Source organism: Vicugna pacos, chromosome 13 (genome assembly GCF_048564905.1).
Source record: "Vicugna pacos chromosome 13, VicPac4, whole genome shotgun sequence".
Classification (NCBI taxonomy): Eukaryota; Metazoa; Chordata; class Mammalia; order Artiodactyla; family Camelidae; genus Vicugna; species Vicugna pacos.
The window spans coordinates 45040160-45060801 of record NC_132999.1 but is presented as its reverse complement, the minus strand read 5'-3'; the positions used below and the strand labels follow the sequence as shown (position 1 = coordinate 45060801).

The window sequence follows — 20642 nt, the reverse complement described above, 5'->3', positions numbered from 1 at the left end:
TCCCATGGTGGTGTACAGGAGACAGACACTGCAGCAAATGTTTTTGGTGCCTCTGTTGAGGCAGGCATTGTGCCAGGCACTGGGACAGAGACAAAGATGAGGAAGATACTGTCCCTTCCAAAAGACAACCAGGAGAAAGAGACACCTTGTGAGCAACTTAGGGTGCCAAGTGCTGAGGAAAATGTGTGTCCAGGGCACCGGGGAGCAGAGAGGACAGATTAGTCTGGACAGTCTTTCAAGGAGGTGAGAATTGAATTGGGTCTTGAACATGAGTAGTTCACCTCATGGTCAAGGGGGAAGGGAGGGCACCGCATTCCAAGCAGATAGAAGATCATATGCAAAGACACAAAAGAAGATAGGAGGGTATTTGGGGAAAAGTTTCCCTAGATATGGATGGAATCTGGGTTATCTGGTGGGGAATAGTAGCCCAAGAAGCCAGTAAGGACCAGTCTAACTTTCAGATTGAAATGTTTGGGCATTAAGACAGAGTAGGAAGTCACTAAATAGAGGAGTGATATGATACGGTCTCTGCTTTTAAAGAGATAGTGGGTGCCAGTGGGAGAAACTGGAGGCAGGAGACGAGTGAGGAGACAGGTAAAATAGACAAACAAAGAATGAAGAGGTCTGACCTTGAGCCGAGGCAGTAGGAAAAGAAAGACAACGCTTCCTTTCCTGACCCTAGAGTTGGCTTTTAGAGTTGTTTCCCTTCATGGGCCAGGTACACAACTAGAGATGGCAATTTGTTGTGGCAGGACCTGGGCTTCCAAAAGAAAGTTCTCTCTTGGGACTGGTGACTTGAAGACATAGCCTTCCTCTGTGTGTTGAGGTGGGGGACGGGAGGACTGGCATGCCATTATGCAAAAAGGGAGATCTAATGTGTACCAGCCATTAATTCCATGATTCAAAGGCACATGAACACTCAGAGCCTCAATTTCCTCATCTCTAAAAAGGGAGATAATATCACTTATTTTGTGTTAACTCATATGTTTGTTCATTAGTTTGTGTATTCATTCAACAATTATTTATGGAGTACATACCATGTACCATATAGTGTGTGCTAGGTGCTGGAGATGCAGTGATGAACAATATAGAATCGACCTCTCTGCCCTCAGAGAGCTTCCTGTGAGGATAAATGAAATAACCCTGTCAACTATAAAGCACTACTCCAGTCTCATTTTCCTACTTCTTTTCTCCATTAACATTGTAATCGGTTTTACTCTTGACTTCTTCATTTTCTAATCTCTATATTCTCGAGCAAGTCACTTCCCCTTTCCAGAGGATTCCTTACTCATATTCAGCTCAGAGTCTAGGCATGGCTGTAACTACAAAAAGAAGGAATACTTTTCTGAAAGAAAAAGTTTCTAGGGGAGACTTCACTCCAAAGAGGAAATAGTAGCAGATAAAGTCGAGAAATCCTAAGCACGCATACCTTTCTTTAGTAGGTATCCCTTCCAGTTTTTCTCCACCCACTCTTCATATTCCATCCCTATTCCCTGTCTTTCTTAGCTGCGGTCTCTTTAAATGCGCTTCTCTGGGTAATCTAGGCGGTGGGGCAAAAAGCGCGTTTCTCCCCGGGATTGAATGTTAAGTAGTTTGTCCATTTCGGGCCGCCGTCCTGCAGATCCGCCATATTGTCTGCTGAAGCTGCCGCCGAAGCTGCCGCCGCCAAGTAGGAGCGAGCGGAGCCGCGATGGGTGAGTAAGGATACCAGGCAGTTTGGGTCTCGGGCTGAGGTAGTCCTGGGGCTTGGGGTCTGGCGAGAGCCTGTCTCCAGTCGGCCGAGGATGTCTTGAATTCCATCCAAATAGGTTTGAGGGGAGAAGGCAGGCTGGGAGTGTCACTCAGGCCAGTTTGGGGCTGGGTTAGGGCCCATGCGGGGAGCAGTCTTTGGGGGCTGGTTCCAGGAACACCTTGCCACTCCTGTAGCCCCCACGTGGTGACCCTGAGCCGGATCCCACGCGTTCCTGGAGGCTAGAAAGAGTTCGACCCCCCAGCCTGCGCAAAGCCTGTAGCTGGGGGCCGGGCTCCCGGTGGCAGGCCCTGGTGGCGCTTAAGGGAGCCTTCTCCAGGCGTGTCTGACCGACGAGCGTCTTAACTGGATTCACTGGCTCCCGTGAACTCAGGGAAATCCTGCCTACGTCGCAGAGAGAGCCCTCTGGCGAAGGGACGCCAGGTGAGCCAGCTCCAGGCCCGTAACTAGGGGCAGCCATGCTGAAGGCAGCTTGGGCCGCTGAAGGCCGGGAGAACTTACCGAGCCGAGGCGGAAATGGGGTGGTTCGGTTGGGTTCAGAGTGACAGCCGTTGTAGTGGTAGAAAACCAGTGCCAAGACCTCGTGGCCATATATAGGTCGGGGACTTTAGGTTTCTGGACCCATCCCCGGTTAGGAGAAAAGGAGAGACCTGTTGCTCTTTCTAAAGGGACTCTGGCTAGCCAGGCCTGTGCTCAGAGATAATATGATGGCGGAGTCTTTGGACTTAGGGACAGAACCATCAGTGGTACTTCAGTCCAGCAATAAAAACTATTAACTTTGCTAAGCTTTTTCTATGTGCAGGCATTGTTCTGATTGCTTTATTGTCACGTTTTATTTAATATGCACAACTTAGTGAGATAGATACTACTGTTATCCCTGTTTTACAGATAAGGAGGCTGAGGCTTAGAGAGGTAAAGTAACTTACCCAAGGTCACACAGTCAGCTTAAACCAGGGTGATCACTCCAGAGCCCTAGTTTATAGCTGCTGTTCTTTATGGCCTGGCCCCCTAGTGGTTGTGCTGGAAAAGGGGGAAAGAAAGCTTTTAATCCTGGGCAGAGTTGTAAAGGTGTTTTGTTTTGTTTTGTTTTGTTTTTGCTAGTGGGCCCACTCTGAAATCTTTAATCTGAAAGAAACTGAAAAATTCCAAAGTGAATTGCTAACCCCAGCTATTTGTGTGTGTGTGTGTGTGTGTTGGAGGTGAGGGAGATAAATGAGATTCTGGGATTGAGTTTTGTAAGCTCCCTGATCCTGAGGAAACATAAATTATTCCCTTGAGCTGCAAGGCAATTACTAGATCTGATATTATAATCCTGCCTGCTACCGCCTAGCTATCATCCAGAGAAGTCACTTAAATGTCAAGTGCAGTAACGCATATGGAAAGCATCTAGCGCAGTCCACAATAAATGTTATTTTCCTTCCTTTCTGAGCCTTCCTTTTCTCATCTCTAGAAAGAGGGGAGGGGGCAGTGTTATCATCGAGGTGTTTGAGAACTAAATAAGATACCACAGTGTTTGCAGACCAGTAAGGGCTGTATAAATATCAGAACAGATTCTTTCCCACCTTCAGTAATGTTAGTTTCTTTCCCTTAAGCAGTCCGGTTTCCAGAATCCTCTATTAAGACTGATAGGCCTGTCTTTGTAACTGCAGCTTTGTGTATCAATGAAAATTTCTGAGGGCTTTTATATTACAGATTTTCAATTCAGTATTCCTTCAATTTCAGGAATACTGGTGCCTCAAAGGGAAGGAGCTAATGTTTAGTTTATTAAGCCCAGTGAAATAAGTTTGGCAGTTAATTACTCATTTTTTACAGATTGGGAAACTACCTCAGAGAATATAACACAGCTAGTAAGCAGCAAAGCCAGAAGTAGGATTCTTACCCATTTTGCTGCACATAAACCTCTAAGAAGACTTAAGGTGTGATTAAAGTTAGTCCTTTTCTGGTAGCCTTTGAAATGAAAGTTCTTCCGTAGAGCAACAAACTGACTGGGGTCCTGAAAGGCATTTTTAGTCTAGCATCAGGCAGCCTCCCCTTTTCTCTGCAGCTCTGTTTCTGGTACCTCTTCCTGCCTCACCTTGCACGTTGTCTTTCTGAACACCCAGCTACTGATGTTTTTGTTCTGTGGGCTTTTTCAGGGAGGGTTGTTTTTTGTTTTGTTTTTTTCTCTGATCATTATACCACAGGGGTGATCCTTATATTTGATCCTAACATCAAATCTGAGGTTCTTTGGGTTATCCCCATTTATAAATGAGTGAACAGGGCTTGAGATTAGGTGACTAATCCAAGGCTGATAATCTGGACCCTAGTGCTGGGGACACTGACATGACCTGCACCACACCTCCACGAATCTAGAACCTGCTGTATTGCATTACCTCTTAAGCATACTCTCTTCAAGCTCTGGCCTGTATCCTATACTATTTCGCATGCACCAAACTTGACTAGCCTTAACACACTTTGTAGTGATTTCACTGCTGTTAGGAGCCCTGTGGGAGTGATGCTTGCAGCTCTAGAAGTTAGTTTTTCTAATCCTCCCTAGCAGAGACCACAGCCTCTCAAGACTAAGTCTTGACAGATACTGGTTGTTTTATCTCTATTCCTGCCATCCTGCTAATCAGGAATCTGGCAGCATCTTCCCAGCCCCACAGGGTGGGTCTTGATTAATATAAACTCTAAACCAGTCATTGTAAATTCTATCTCCCTAAGCAGTGATCAATTTAGGCATGGGCATGTGATGCAGATCTGGCTAATTAGATGTGAGGGGAAGCCTGGAGGACTTCTGGAAAAGCCTTTCTTGTTTAAAAGAAATTTGGCAGGTTTTTTTTTTTTCCAACTTGTAATTTAACCAAGCTATGTGTGTGAGCTTCAAAAAACAAAGAGAGATGAGAAAGCTATAATAACCAACACTTGTATAGAACTTGCTATGTGCTAGACACTAAGTACTGTAATACTAATTCATTTAATTATCAGATTCTCACATTCTAAGTTGAAAAAACTGAAGCACAGAGAGGTTCAGTATCTTGCACAAGGTCAGAGCTTACTAGCTCTAGAGGACTGCTTAGGTAGTATGGTTCTAACCAAAATAAGGGCTTCTAAGGGCAGTATTCTGCCTCAGGAAAGGAAAGAGCCCTTTTCTGACGCTGAAATTGCCATTAGCGATGCTGGGATCATGAGGCAGAATTCATAAATAAGAACAGGCAGTTCTAAGGGTGAGGGAAGACAAGATGGAAAGAACCTGAACTCTTCATGATCTTTTTGAAATTGTCCTGTCAGTGGGGCTCAACTAGGATACTGAAGGCTGCTTTAGTTTGCTTTGGGCTGCAAGTAACAAAACCTTTCTAACTGATAACTCCTCCAGGTCAGGAAGGCACTAAATTGAGAAGGCACTAAACCAAGTGTCCCACAAGCATCAAACTCATTCCCCCTTTCTGGCATGCCTTTCCTGCATTTTTTTTTAATTGAAATATAGTTGATTCACAATGCTGTGTTAGTTTCAAGAGTACAGCAAAATGATTCAGATGTGTGTGTGTGTGTATATATATATATGTATATATATATATATATGTTTTCAGATTCTTTCCCATTATAGGTTATTACAAGATATTGAATATAGTTCTTTGTGCTGTACAGCAGGTCCTTGTTTATCTGTTTTATATATGGTAGTGTGTATCTGTTAATCCTAAACTCCTGATTTATCCCTCCCTCCAAATTTTCTGCATTTTTGTTGACAGTGGAACCATTGGCCCAGACACTAGGGCATAAGATAAAAATCTTACCCATCTTTGGTTCCTTATTCTTTTCTTCCCTTTCTGTATTGGCAGTTGTTGGATGCTGTGTGATCCTGTTACTGATGTCGTCCCTAAATTGCTTCGTGTTGATTTTTGTCACAACATAGTCTCACAGAGCCTATAAATTCTGTGGTCTTTAACCTTGATGAGTCTCAGGCTCCTTGACATGAAAATATGGATAATACTATTTATTAATGTTGATAGTGAAGATTCAGTAAAATACTAGATATCAAAAAATATTGTAGATTGTAAAGGTGTGTTATTTCAGGAGCCCTCTGAATCTGTCCTACAGCCTCCTCTACCATGACCATTTGTGCTATAGCAGTGTTGCTAAAACACTCACCTGATCCCTATCACTGTACTCCTTAGCTTAGGAACTTTCGTGGACTCCTTATGGTCTACAGGATAAAATCATAACCCATAGGGTCTGGTATTCAAGGCCTTCCTGTTGACTGTACTAGTCTTACTCCATTTAATGTTTATCCACATATGCTGCATTCCACTCAGACCACCTTCTTGGTATGTACTTCAGCATTCCTGGTAGAGAAAATGACCTAAGCAGTCTCTTCCCCACCCATCCTTTCCTTTGGAAATCTTGCCTCTTTTACAAGATCTAGTTTAAATGCTACCTTCTTCATGGACCTTTCCCAAATACATTCTTTATGCTTTCCAAACTGGAAGTAAGATATCCTTCTGAATTCTATAGCACTTTGTTCTTGCCTTTCATGTAGCCCTTTTCATATTTTATCTTGTGTTGTAGTTGTTTCATTCTGTAATATAATTAGATCTTTGACCAGTTACTTAATCTCCAGAGCCCTATTTTCCTCATCTCTTAAAATAGGAATAATAGTATCCACCTCACAGGAGTGTTAGGGTGATTAAATGAGCTAATTCTTGTGAAGTATTTTAGCATCGTGTTTGGTACACAGAAAGTACTCAATAAATGATAACTAACTGCTGTTAGTCAATCAGTGAACAAATAAAGTACTTAGTGTCAGGCCATGTGCTAAATATTAAATATAAAGGATTAATCCATCTTTTAGGAGAAGGCAGAAACATATTATGAATACTTGTCAGAAATATATTTTTAGGACAGGCAGGCAACACTTACTTGTTAATTTCAGCAAATGTTTACTGAATGCCTACTATATGCCAGCAACTGTCTAGGGTCTGGAAATACAGTGGTGAACAAAACAGACAAAAATATATCTTTCTAGTGAAATCCCAGAATTTAAATTCTAATGAGTGATTGAGTAAAATCAACCAGATGGACACTGGCAGGACAACTAGAGAGTCCCACACAATTGGTGAGCTCTAGCCAGATGTTGCCATGGAGGAATGTAGGTCTAGTGTTGCCTTACTGCATAATTTCCCATCCCTTTCCACAGCCCCTCTGCCCCTTGAGAGGTTGTAAATCTGGATTTTCATATGATTTCATAATGAATTAAATACTTAAAAATGTTAACTTTTAAAATCTAAAAACGTTGACTTAAATAAAAATAGATTTTTTTAAAGAAAGAAATAAAATCTGAAAACATTAAGCTAACCAAAGATAGACTATTTGAGGCCAAATATAGCCCAAGAACCACCTGTCTTATTTATAAATTTTGTCTAATTAATATTCTATGTATTTTAACTATTTCTTAAGCAGTCTATGTATTTTACCAAATTCTGTGTGTTAAAAAAATTTTTTTTAAGATGAAGACAAGCACTTTTACATGTCTTGCTGATCATGATACCATTGTACATTCCGTAAGTATTCTTTTTAAGCATATTATACATTTGGAGTAAGATGCACAAGAGATTATAAGTCCATATTTTAAATAATCTAGTAGATAATTTAAAATCTTTGGTTAACTTAGATCTATTAGCTGGCCATTATGTTATTTTATTTTGTTTTATTTTGACATGGCAGGTGAAATTCTGATAGTTAGGAGTCTTACTTCCAGAGACATCAGCTCTGCTGTTTCTTTGTTCCTCTTGCTTGCATTATTAACATTATCCTCCATTCAGTTTCTTCATAGGACTCTAAGCTATTTACTTTATAAATGTTAATTTAGTTAAAACTAGATAACTTGTAAATCCACTTAACTAGGCACACAAACTACAGTATGATGCAGTATGTTAATGAATGAGTATCTTCACCTGCTTGGGATAACTTCCTTCAGGAAAACTTGGCCATCTGACCAACAGATAAAAGTTGCCAGTATTAATAGGCTAATATCAATAAAGTCTTATTAATATATATTAGTATATATTACATATCTTAATATGTTCATTTCTATATTAGTAAACACACACACGTATATATGTTTTTCTTCCCTCATGCCAATTGATTTTGTGTCACATGCTTTGGAGGCCAATATAAAATGAGAAGTATTTGGCGTGGGGCAGTCCACTGTGCTAAGGGGGTCCACCCCAGCCTAGGGGAATTGGGGAAGGCCTTTAAGCTAATGAGACCTGACCTGTGGATAGGAGTTGTCAGTGACAGGATGGGAATGATTATTTCACAAGCAAAAGGTTTGTTGGCTAGATGGATTGGTAGAATGAGGGGAATGATATTTGGACCTTATCCTGATGACAGTGAAATACCATTGAAAGGTTTCAGTCTCATGACATGATCAAATTTATTTATTTATATTTATTATATTTCTTGGACTGCTGGGGAGAATGAATTAAATTGCAATAGAATTCCAACCTGCAGGTTCTTGAATTAGTTCTTAAGTAGTAGTGTGGTCATCCTAGTAAGAGATGTTGATGGTGATTGAGGTGGTAATAGAGAATAAGAGAGTTAGATATTTGAATTGGCAGGGCTTGGTTATTAATTTCACCTGGAGGCTGAAGCAGGCATGGGGAGAGTGGAATTAAGCATGACACCTAGGCCTCTTGCCTTGAGCAGCAGGGTGGCTAGTGATGCCATTAACTGAGTTGAGTTTAAATTTGGATATTTTAAGGTATCCCTTTTTAACTCCAAGAAAAGGTATCCAGAAAACAAATGGATATAGAAGTCTGGAGCTCAAGAGTAGGGTCTGGGGATGGAGATAGAGGATTATTATCTATTTATCTCTATATGGTAACTAAAACCATGGAAATCACTGGTAGGACCTGTGAAAAATAAGTATCATGAGAGATAGGCTGAAAAGAGAAACCCAAGGTACATCAGCTTTAATGTGCAGGAAGAAGGGTATCAGTAGCCACAATTTGAAGAAAACAAGGAGTGACTGATGTCTAATAAACCAGTGGAAAAGAGTTTCAAGAAGAAGGAAATGGCTGTCAAGATTGAGTGCTGCCAAGAGGGCCAGCAAAATAAGGACTGAGAAAGTCTACTGAGTTTAGCATCATGCACTTGATCAGTGTCTTCACCAAAAACAGTTTTGATAGCATGGAAGCAAATTGGAGTGGACTAAGAAATGAGAGGAGTGGCAAACCGTTTGGAGAAATTTGGCATTAAGAGAAAAGGAACAGGTTAATAGGCTCTTATAAAGTCTAGGTAAGAGATTATGAAGATCTGAATTAGGGCATTGGCAGTAGGAATGGAGAATAAAAGACAAGAGACAGAGTCTAGAAATAATTAGGAAATAAAGCCCATCATTCTTAGTGATTGGATATGGGGATAAGGGAAAAGGAATTGTCAAAGGTGACCCAAGTTTCTGGCTTGAAAAGCTGAGAATATATTGGTACAGATTCCTAATCCCTTATATCAGTATTTCCTCAGCCTTTCAGTTCATTATCACCTTTAAGAAGCTTTTTTAGACATTTTTTTCCCCTAATTCATCTTTCCCGTGGAATTTTAATACACAGAAATACTCTGTATCTTTTTATGTACTGTAACTGTGCTTTATACATAAAGAGTAAGCATAAAGCTTGCTTTTTATTCAGTGCAAGGTTAAGAATGACTAAACAAGATTTTTAAGTTAAAAATTAAATTAAAAACCTATTTATATTTAACTAAGTTTATAGCTGTATTTGCTGAGTATCTTCAATGTAGTTTACTTCCATAAATTGTAAGGTATCATATTGCATATGTAAATTAGCATTTATAAATACATAAACAACATAATTGAAATTTTAGAAATCCTTTAAAGCTCTTCATTTTCCAGAAAAAGCAAAACAGTAGAAAAAAATTTCTTAAAATTATTTTTAGTAAACTTCTGGTTTTTTGTTTTCTGTTTTTAGTAAACGTTTTAACTTTTGTTTGATATGAGAATATAACTAGCTGCTAGGTAGTCATTCAGATATTATTAGCATTTTTCTTTTTAGCACTTGGCATAATTAATCAGGACATTTTAATTATAGAATTAAATAATAAAATGTAAACTTTTAGTTTAATTACTAAAGCCTGTGTCACACACAGAAAACACTGAGGATCAAACATAAATAACATCCATAGGGCATGACAGGCAAGCACAGTCCACGTCTTGTCACATGACTTTCAAGAGTCAGCCGTCAGTTCAGAGAGTCTCTCAGTCTTCCTCTTGAAAGGCCATCTATTTGCCATAGCTCTGTAGTACAGTTCTTGAATACTTTTTGTCTGCCTTTCATGAAGTCGGTGTCAGTGTTGCTCATGTTATACTCAAGAAAACCCAACAAGAAAAATGACATACTGAGGCATTATAGGGAATTGAGACCTTTCAGAGTAGGAGCTGAGAAGAAAAGGAAATACCATTGGTTGTCAGCATTTAGGCCCTAGACACTTCCACATTACCTTATCAATCATACTGGGCTGTAAAGTTTATTATTCTCATTTTATAGATAATGGAAGCAGAGATTCAAAATAGTGGGTGGTTTGCCCATGGTTATGAAGTTGGGACCCAGCTCACCTGACTTCCAAATCGGTGCTCTTTCCCCCTACATTATATTGGAAGGAGCTGACAGAGTTTGAGGTGCAACGTTGAGTGTCTGTTCATAGCATGTCTCATGGGGACAGAAACTATTCCCTTTGTATGGCCTCTCAATCTGGTGCTGCTTCTCCATATGTCCTGAGCTCTTCGTACATAGGGCCTCAGAAGATTGCCTCACAATTCTAGCTCCTTCTTTTTGGATTAATATATATAGGTTAGAGAAATCCTGCTTTTAATTTGTAAGAAGGGCTGTTGGAAAATTCCTTTCTTTGTATTACCAAAAGTTATATGAAGAAGAACTAATCAGAGGGATTTGTGTAATTCAGCCTATAGACAGTACAGAACCCTCCTTGTCGAAAGACTGGGGATGGAGGGACATAGTGCTGCAGAGTAGGGGCCAGAAGTTCATTGTTAGATCTCAGAGGCGTTTTGCTTGTGGAACTTTGTATTTATACGTCCCTAACCAAACTGGTCTTATTCCTCAAACCAACCTTGGGGTTTCTGATCTCTCATCTTTGCTCCTGGTGACCTGCTCTCCCTCCTCACCCCATTACCTTCAAAAATATTAACAATCTAGCCTTCAAAGACCATTTCAGAGATCACCACACAGTAAAAATAGTTCTCACTTTAACCCTCTGATGTCATTGCACATTTAGATTATCTTTTTTTTCATGCTATGAGTCTAAATTAGGTTGTAAAGCTTCCTGAAGGCAGAAACTTTTGCAAAGTGCCTGGCACACACATTTTATTAAATGCATAATAAATCATTTGTCTATTTGCGTCAATTTGGAGATAACCATTTGGATTTTTCTTTTTCATCTTGATTCCTTGAACAGTTATGAGTGTTTGGGAGATACTCAATGAGTGCTTTGGCTTTGGCTTAGGCTTAAATGGAAGTTGAGTTCTTTGGTTTCCCTACTTTAAATCATTCATTTTAACTCCTTGTAGCACCTAGTGGTTGTGGCAGTGGGATGTCCCTAGGAAAGCAAGAGCCTCCAGATTCTGCAGTCTAAAAGGGATATTTGGAGATTTTCTTCTGGAGAAATTGGACTGTAGCTATGCTGGTTCTCTCCTGTCTCTCACCACCCTCCATTCCCCATTCCTAGATCTGAGCATTGCATTTATATATAGACAGGCCAAAAGGACTAGTAAATCCTCGGAGAGAATTAGGATTAGAAAACGGGGACTGTCAACTTTATCTGGTTGATCCAGAACCTCAGTGTACCATGCTTCATTTAGGCCCTGAGCTTTGAATATAAAGTTGTGTGTTCAGAAGATAGTTTTCCCTAAGTGATCTATTAGCTAAACCTAGTTTATAAGATTTTAACTTTTTTTCCCAGAGTGATCACTCTCCAGCCCAGTGATCACCACTTCAGATCCTTTGAAAAACTGAAGTTTAAAATGTTGGATAGAATATTTGAGAGCCCTGTGAGGATCTGCCAAAATATGAGCAGCCTTATTGTGGCCCCATTGTGGACTAACCCAGTTGTCCATAGAGGAGTCTCTCCCATTGTCTTGGTGATTGGCAGTTCTGACACGCTTGCAAATAACACCCTGAGAGAGCCTCACGCTGTCAGACCTGTTTCATACTGTTTTCTTGTTTACAGTATTTCCTGGTCATGAAGCTCTGAGAGAGGTTTGAAAAGCTATTACCAAACCTAGTCCTACTTTACCAGCACAACATTTCACTATTTACAAAGTACTTTCTTGTGTATTCTAATTTGATCTTCACTATAACTCTGAGGTAGATAGGGTAAGGGTAGGAAAATTGAGATGCAGGTAAGTGACACCCAAGGTTGTACACTTGTTAAGGAGCAAGACCAGAAGTCAGGTTGTCTGACTTTGTAGATCCTTTCACCAATACCACGCTGTTCCCAACGTGCCTGTTAATGGCTCGGCCAGCACAGCTGCCTTCCTGTAGCCTAGGTATTTCTTTTTAATATAAACCCTTGGAGATATTCTGCCCATTCACATAATATTGAACATTTTTAAAAGATTTAAAAAAAAAGATTTTCAAACCCTACACCAGACTGAAATAGCATTCACCTCAGCTCATCCTATTTCCCTCAATTTTGTATTATTAACGCAGCTGCCACCACTACCAGTTACTCCCTCCCTCCTGCACACGCGTGCACGCACAAACACACACACACACACACACACACACGATGAGGGGGGGCTTTAAAAACAAGAACAGATAGAGTTAACTCACAGTTGTTTTTGTTTCTCCTTTGAAGTGACAAATAGCCATCAAACGACTACCTAACTACCTGCCAGTCCCTACAATTTTCTACTTTCTTTCATATCTGTGTTGGTATCATCTGATATTTGTATTCCCTGTTCCTGGCAAGAACTGGACCACATCTCATTTGAGGGATTGAGTCAGGCAATGGATAGGATGGTAGAATCCAAAAGGGAACACTGATACTTCTAAGAAATAACAAAGGAGTCCACTGTAGCTAGTATGTTGTTAAGTAAAGTATATGTAATGGAGAGAGCGTTGGCTTTAGTCAGAAAGATCTGGATTAGAGTCTTCCACTTATTAGCTGGGTCCTTTGCAAGTTATGCCTCAGTTTCCTCACTTCTGAAATGGGGATGCTGTATGAGTTTAGACTAAAAACTAAGCAAAATTGTTACTAAGTCATTACCAATGAAATTTGAATTTTCCGTGGGAACATCCCTCTCTAGAGGTTAGAGATTGACTTTGGCAGTTTCAAAAGGGAAATCTTGGCTTTCAGTCTGGATTTAGTAGATAAAAACTTTTCACCATGCACAGAGACTTTGGAAAGAGTTCTGAACTGAACTTGAGAAGACTGCTTCACATCTAGCAGTGAGGACACAGATGTATGATTTTCTTGGTAGGAGCATCAGGATCCTTGCCTGCCTCAGTGCTTGACGGAGGTCTCCTAGCAGGATATAGAAATAAGTAACTTGACACAGGAAAGGAACTTATATACCGAAATAGTTTGTTAGTTTAATAGATTGATTCAATTATTTAAAAAACTTTGAAGGCATCTCAATTCATGCTAAATTCGTTAAGAAAGGACTTGTGTATTCTGGGTCAGGGTTTTGTAAGTAGCAGAGCAGCTGCCTCGCGATCTATTGATAGTCAGCCCTTGACATAAGGATTAAAAAAGGGGGGGGGGGAGAAAAAGGACTTGTGTGGGGAGAGGGCATAGCTCAAGTGGTAGAGCACATGCTTAGCATGCACGAAGTCCTGGATTCAATACCCAGTACCTCCATTTAAAAAAGTAAATAAATCTAATTACTCCCCCTCCCCCCAAAAAAGAAAGGACTTGTGTAAATCACTGGCTTATTTTGATTATTCTAATATGCTATTGCTATATATAATGCCTAAAAAGAATAGGTATGCATATTCAAAAGAATGAAGCTAACCTCTTGCCTTACACCGTATATAAAAATTAACTCTGGATCAAAGACTTAAATGTAAAGAGCTAAAACTATTAAACTTTTTAAAGAAAACATAGGAGGTAAATCTTCATGACCTTGTATTAGGGAGGGTTTTTAGATGTGACACCAAAAGTGTAAGCAACCTCCCAACCCAAAAAGAATAAATTGGACTTAGTCAGAATTTAAGGCTTTTGTGCTTCAAAGGACACCATCATGGATAATGAGAATTATGTAAGTCCTCATTCATATTGCTTTATTTGGCTGACAGGTAGCTGACATGTCAAAATGCAACTCAGTTTTAATAATTAAGTGATTCTCTGGGTCCTGCTTATCTGCATTCATCTTTCCCCATTTTCTGTACAAATTAGTATATTCCTATTCCAGATTTTTGGGTTTTGTATTTTTTGTTGAATTTATTGTAAACCACTTCAGATCCTTTGGAAAACTGGAGTTTAAGATGTTGGAAAGAACCTTTGAGAGTATGTGTATGTTGTGCACTGTGCTGTAGATTCTTGCTGTGAAAGATTTAATGGTCTAGAATGAGAGGTGATAAGTTGTGAACTAAAACAGGGTCATTGGAGGTTGTCAGTAGGAACCAATTTACAGTAACAGGTGTCAAAGATAAACAAAGCTGGAGACAAAGTGGTCTAAGGACAGATTTTAACCAGTAATATGCTATTGCAATAGAGCAAAGTATGAACTGATTTCAACTTTGATTTGTACAAAGGTAACCGGGTGCTTTAAAGAAAGGATGAGGGAATGGGGGAAGCTGTAAGAGGGAGATTAGTAAAGTCAGGGAAATGAAAAATTACAGAATGTGAGGAAGGGGGTTGGTCCATGTGAAACCCATCTGGGTTTGCTACTAGTGCTTGTTGAAGGCAGTCTCCTATCCTCCGACAGAGCCTGGGAGACAGCGACCCTATTTTCAAGCATTGGCTCAAACAGTAAATTTGTTTGGCAGCCTTGAGATTTCCTGAGGCAGGCACTTTATGGGGGGCTAGAGTCATCTAGTGATGTGACCTTGAGCTGTTAGAAACCATGTTCATGTTTTGTTCAAATCTTTATAGGCCAAGGTTGAAGCCTAGTTGAGAAAGGGCTCAGAGGAGCCGGGAGAGCTTGGTTAAGCGGAGAATCTTTGACACAGGTAAAAATCAATTTATCAGTCTGTTGTCTGTGGGGAAGAGAAGGTTCGTGGCTGATTCTAAAAGCAGATGAATGGTAATTGCATTAACTCTGAACTAGGGAAGATAGGAGAAGAAACTGGTTTATGGAGAGAGACAGTGAAGTGGAGACAGCCAGTAGGTATTTGGAAATACACTTAACAAGCAGAGGTTTGAAAACAGAGATTTGGTACTTGGTGTAAAAGTGGAGGTTGAAGCTAGGGGAGATCACTTGGGAAGGGGGCTGCTTCTGCTGAGAAGACCAAAGGTAGAATTTTGATACACACTGACATTGAGAGATTGGCATTGGAGAAGGAACACAGTATGAAACCTGAGAAGGAGTGGTTGGAAAGGTAAGAGGACCGGGAGAGTGTGTTGCCAGAATCATGGGTAGAGTTTCAAGAAAGCAAAAGTGATCCTCAGTGACAAATTAGAAACTCAGTTAGAATGACTACTGACAAGGTCATTGGATTTAGCTGTCTAAAATGTCTTTTTCTGAGCCATCTATGTCCTGCAGTTTTACTGAGTGCTTTATTCAGTTTTCATATCAATTCTGGAGGAAACCTGTGGTTTCTGGGTTTCTAGTAAGAAATCCTCCTAAAAATGTGCTTTTGGAAGTTCTGCTCCATTCCAGTCATAAGGAAGTTTCCTTTGCTGTTCACGTCTTCCCTTATCTTACACTTACAGGCAAACACTTGTTAAGCAACTGTTATAGCTAAGCCTTGTGTCTGGGACAGTGTATGTATTCAGTAAGTATTAAATCGATGGTTGAACAATGATTCATTCAACAAATATTTGTGTATCTATATCATAGATGCTGGGGGTTGTTTTGTGTTTGTGGAGCTTACAACAAAAGTTTTTGTAGAACTTACACATCCTATGGAGAACAGGTATAGATTGTAAATAGTGTAATGAAGGAAATAAAACAGGTGTCCTGACAAAAATAAAGTAGCATACGTTGGGTTAGGATGACAAGGAAGGGACCTAGCAATTCTGAGAGCTAGGGAAGAGCAATGAAGGCAGAAAGAAAACAGGAAATGTGAAGACTATCTGGAAACAGCTTGATAGTTTCCAAATACTGAGAGAGCCATTGTAACATCAGCATATAATGACTGAGGGTAAAATGTTGAATGAGATGAAGGTATAGGCAGCGCCTTAAAATTGTGAAGAGGATTTTACTTCTATGTAGGAGCAGTGGTATGCTCTGGTTTTATTGTGTGTGGATGGATTGGGGAGGGTGGGAGGTGTTTTAGTAGCCAGGAGAGAGGTGATAGTCACTTGGATGGGGTGAGAGAGATAATGTAAATACATTCAAGATAGATTTTGGAGATAAAATGGGGGTGGGATTTGTCAGTAGATTAGACCAAAGAGGTGAGAGAAGGGAAGGAATCAAGGATGGCTTTTTTTAAACCTAGGATTTGGATTAAGTACCTTGTAAATGCTGTTGCTGAAGCGGGTGTGGGGGGTAGAAATTAAGTTAGTTTTGGATGTTAAAATGAATTTCAATAAGTAGTCAGATATATGAATCTGGAGCTCAAGGGAAAGAGCTGGGCTGGGGACGTAAATTTAGGACTTATGAGAATGGATGAAATCACGTACAGCGTGAAGATAGAAATGACTATGTAGGTGTAGGGAGGAGAAGCCATCAAGAGAGACTGAGAAGATTGGATGAGTTTTGTGGCTGGTTAGATTTGTGGTCTAGGGAGAGAACTCACTGCAAAAGAAAAACCTGTATTATGAAGTTGAGTTCCTGAAAGTCAGATGTGATGGGTGCAGAGGGGAATCTCTTAGGCAAACATCTTCAGTAATAGTTTTCAGTTGCTCCCTGTTTATATGCACTAATTAGAGACTTAATTGCCAATAATTCTTAAGTTAAAATGACTGTGAGTAAATAGATCAAGATGGACAGAACCTAATCTAAGATCAGGATCCAAACTGAAAAGAATTATGTGTCTATTCAGAGGACAGAAGTTAGTTCTCTGAGATTGGAATTAGAGGGTCTGGATCCCAGTCCCAGCTTCACAGTTTGATAGCTAAATGATCTGTAAGTCATGACATCTGAACCTGGTTCCTTAGCTATTAAGTGGATATGCTCCTAATTGACTGATCTTTCTCATTGGTGGTTATAGAGGTCAGTTAGATCCTGTGTATGAAAACATTTTTTAAAAAGAGAAGCATGATGCTGGGGCTTATTTAATTATTTAATTGTCCTCAAATCAAGAGCTGTTTAACAGCTGATTTCACCCTAGCCCTTGTTCAGTTTTGTTTGGCTGGCACAATGTTGTAAAAATTGAGTATGAGTGCAATCCCTGCTGTTCTATTGTAACTGTTTCATTAAAAATCATTAACCTCTTTACCTTTTAAGGCATTTGAGTTTGTGTTAACCGAGATTCTGAAATGGGAGCAGATTTGTTTATTGATGACAGAACAGTCCCCAAACTGGAATTCTGATGGATTTTGTTATCAATTACTTCCCTTTTCAGGAAATGAAAAAAACCTGGAGTTTGAGGCCAAGCAGGTCGAGGTTGACTTACTAGCTTCCTGGCTTATCACTTAACCACTGAGTCTTGTTTTTCTCATCTGTAAAATGGATTCTCAGGATTGCTGTGAAGATTAGAGCTTATATCTACAAAGAGTTTGCACATTATCAAACCTTACTAGCTGTGAAGGCTCTGGGCTTTATGTCCTGATACACTCTTCTTCCTTTTTAATTAGCTGGCCCATGGCCAGTGTTTTAACTCAGGAATCTTACGGTGATGCATATTTGCTAGAGAATTCCTAGTGAGAAGTAAGGGAGGCCTGCTGGAAAAAGCCATTTTAGCCTGGGAAGAGTCAGGTTTATTTCCTTCTTGAAGGAAGAGGAATTAAGTTTAGCTCATTCTGTGTGCCTGGGCAGGTACAATAACATTTTATTAGAAACCTTCCCTCTGCAAAGAGCAGCACCGACTCAGTTTAGCACTAGGATAAGAGAAATAATTTCAAAAGGCTGACTGCTTCAGTGTTAAGTACAGACCATGTACGTAAGACTTTGATTTGGGAAGTCCTAGAGCCAGCATCTGTCCAGGATGTGAGCTTGAAAGTGTATTAATATCATTCCCACCCCATACATGGCAGAGCGGGCTATAAGCTGTATGGTAGTATGCCTTTTTCTGAGAAAATGTGTATAACTGAAAATTTTTATAAATCTTAAAATTTGAAACATACCATTGATTAAATGGAGTACTACAATAATCTGGCTACTCACTTAGTGTGTGACCTGAGACTCAGTTTCTTCATCTATCAATTAGGGCCTATGGTAATTTGCTAGGACTGCATAACAAAGTATCACAGACTGAGTGGCTTAAACAGCAAATTTATTCACTCATAGAGCTGGAGGCTAGAAGTCCAGAATCAAGATATTAGCAGGGTTGGCTTCTTCTGAGACCTCTTTCCTTGGTTTATAGATAGCTGTCTTCATGTTCACATGGTGTTTTCCCTCTCTGTGCATCTGTATCTAATCTCCTCTTATAAGGGTGCTATTCATATGGGATTACTGTTGCCATACTCAAATAATCATCGCTTTAAAGACTATCTCCAAGTAAAGTCACATTTTGAGGTACTGGGGGTTAAGACTTTAACATATGGATTCGTAGAGGATGAGGTGCAATTCAGGCCCTAACAGGGCCCATACTTATTTCTTATTATTATTGCTAGTCCCTTGGTTCTAAAAGCTTAGAAAATGCATGGCAACATTAGGCACTTATTTCCTAGAAACGAGAGGTACAACTTCAGGGACCTCTTTACTTTGAGAGAGTTCCTTGATCAAGAAAACTCAAAGTCTCCTAAGACAGTCAGATGCTAGAAAAGGTTTGTTTGTGTTATGGATTTCTTGATCCAGGCTCAGCAAGTAGGGAGTACATGATGAAAAAAGCCCCCTTACCTGCTAGTCCCTGAATGAGAGTCAAGCATTCCTTTGGTTGCTGATTCCAGGTGTGCTTCTGCAGATGTTCCTCCTTCCAATCTAACCTCCCCTTCCTGGCTTCTCCAGTGAAGTCATAAGCAAATATTTGTGATAGTTTCTTGTCACCATGGTGATTAAAGCAGCACAGCCTGGTTCTCCTTCCAGCTTCACTGTCAGCTCTGCTCAAAGAAGGGGATAGCCCTTGGGGAGAGCCCAGGCTCAGAGTCATGAAAAACCATGTGTCAGGTAAAGGTAATGGGGGACAGCAGTCGACAGTGTTGCCTTTAGGAATTTGTCCTGTGCATATTAGTCTCCAGGCTAGGGGTACCTCAAAGGGAGTCCACTGCTGTCCCCTAGAACTTTTTTTTTTTTTAAATAATAAATCGACTTGGGCTTCACCAAGTAGATGTGGAGACTTGCACATTTTAAGACCCTGGTGCTGCTGTTGGTTTTGCCTAGCTACTTTCCAGAATGAACAGAGAGGCACCTTCTCTAAAGTTTCATTTCCTAGCTCCAGAATCAGCTCCTTCTCAACTTCCACTTTCATTTCTCTTTCACTCAGATTCTCTTAATAGACTTCTTTTCCCCTCTCACATTTATGAACTTTCTTGTTCCATTTGTACCCTCAAGGTGGTCTCCTTCTTGAAGAACCAGCCCTAATCTTTGGGAGATTTTCTTTTCTTTTCCTTCTTTCATGCTGCCTCCCCCCCACCTCTAGGAGATTAATTTTTTAAACTCTCATCATAATCACGCCAAACCACTCCAGAAAAGGGACAGTATTAGAATTATTTGTCCCTTTCTGTGTGCCTATAAAACTTATTTTTCATCCCTTTTGCAATACTTTTAGTAACTGTTTCAGATTAGAAATTTAGAGGATGGGATATGCTTATACGGGGAGAACCAGGTTGGTAAGATTTCCTCTACTAGTACTTCAACATAATCAACTTCACTTTTATCAGTTTTTTAAATATTGAAATTGTTTTAAAAATGTAAATATGGGTAAGGTATGATAAAGTCACTGCGGCCACAGGAGGAAACAAGAATGAGGCTTGGAGGGAAGAAGTTTATTATACTCACAGGTTGGGGAGAGGTCCACGTGCAACACAGTGTCACAGAGGGAAACACCAGGCAGTCAGAAGGCAGAATGATCAGAAGCAAGCAGAAGGTTTATGCCAGAGCCATTAGGGCAGAGTAAATAGTTTAGAATTGCTTAATTTGAATACTTATGGGTTCTTTGAGCTATGGGAGTAGCCTCTAGTTGCCTACTACTTTTGGGGCTATGGAATGAAGCAGAATACTGCTTCCTGGGTATACAGGCAAGATAAAGGAGATGTGGCTCTGGATTGGTTAGTTTGCAAAGGCATGCTCTTAGGCAGGTCTGTTGTCTTTAGGAATTAGCTAGCCATGGGAGTGACAGTCTCTGCTTGGGTCTGTAAGGCCCCCAAATGCCAGAACATCAGGAACACAAAAAATAAGAAAATACAGTTAATATAATTGACCGTGTGATGAATGAATGCAAATAGACATACAGAATCTTTTTTAAAAATGTTTAAAATGGGAATTCTTTGTTAGATTTAATTGGAGGAGATATGCTGCAATTTAAAAATTTTTTTGTGGCAAAATATAACCTAATTCACCATTTTAACCATTATTAAGTGGCATTAGTTGCATCTACAGTGTTGTTCAATCATCACCACTATCCATTTCCAGACTTTTCATCACCCTAAATAGAAACTCTGTTCCCTTTAAGCAATA

General features: G+C 40.0%; 1 protein-coding gene and 1 long non-coding RNA gene across 5 annotated transcripts in view; one reads left to right on the top strand and one right to left on the bottom strand.

Moving 5' to 3' along the window:
• Positions 1–1587: 1587 nt before the first annotated feature.
• Positions 1588–20642, top strand: part of KPNA6 (karyopherin subunit alpha 6) — a 39817-nt gene continuing 20762 nt past the window's right edge. For 2 of the 4 annotated variants that reach the window (XM_072974885.1, XM_072974886.1), the window contains exon 1: positions 19041–19133. In XM_072974885.1, the coding sequence (XP_072830986.1) occupies positions 19115–19133 (19 nt within the window). In that variant the 5' untranslated portion in view covers positions 19041–19114. Of the gene's footprint in view, positions 1695–2025; positions 2174–19040; positions 19134–20642 lie in introns of those variants that run through there. The other 2 variants (XM_006196920.4, XM_031683954.2) reach the window with 2 other exon arrangements.
• Positions 12580–18957, bottom strand: LOC140700730 (uncharacterized). The gene is made up of 2 exons (XR_012079341.1): positions 18867–18957; positions 12580–13282 (listed from the first exon to the last, which is right to left on the bottom strand). It is a non-coding gene; the product is annotated as an uncharacterized lncRNA (long non-coding RNA).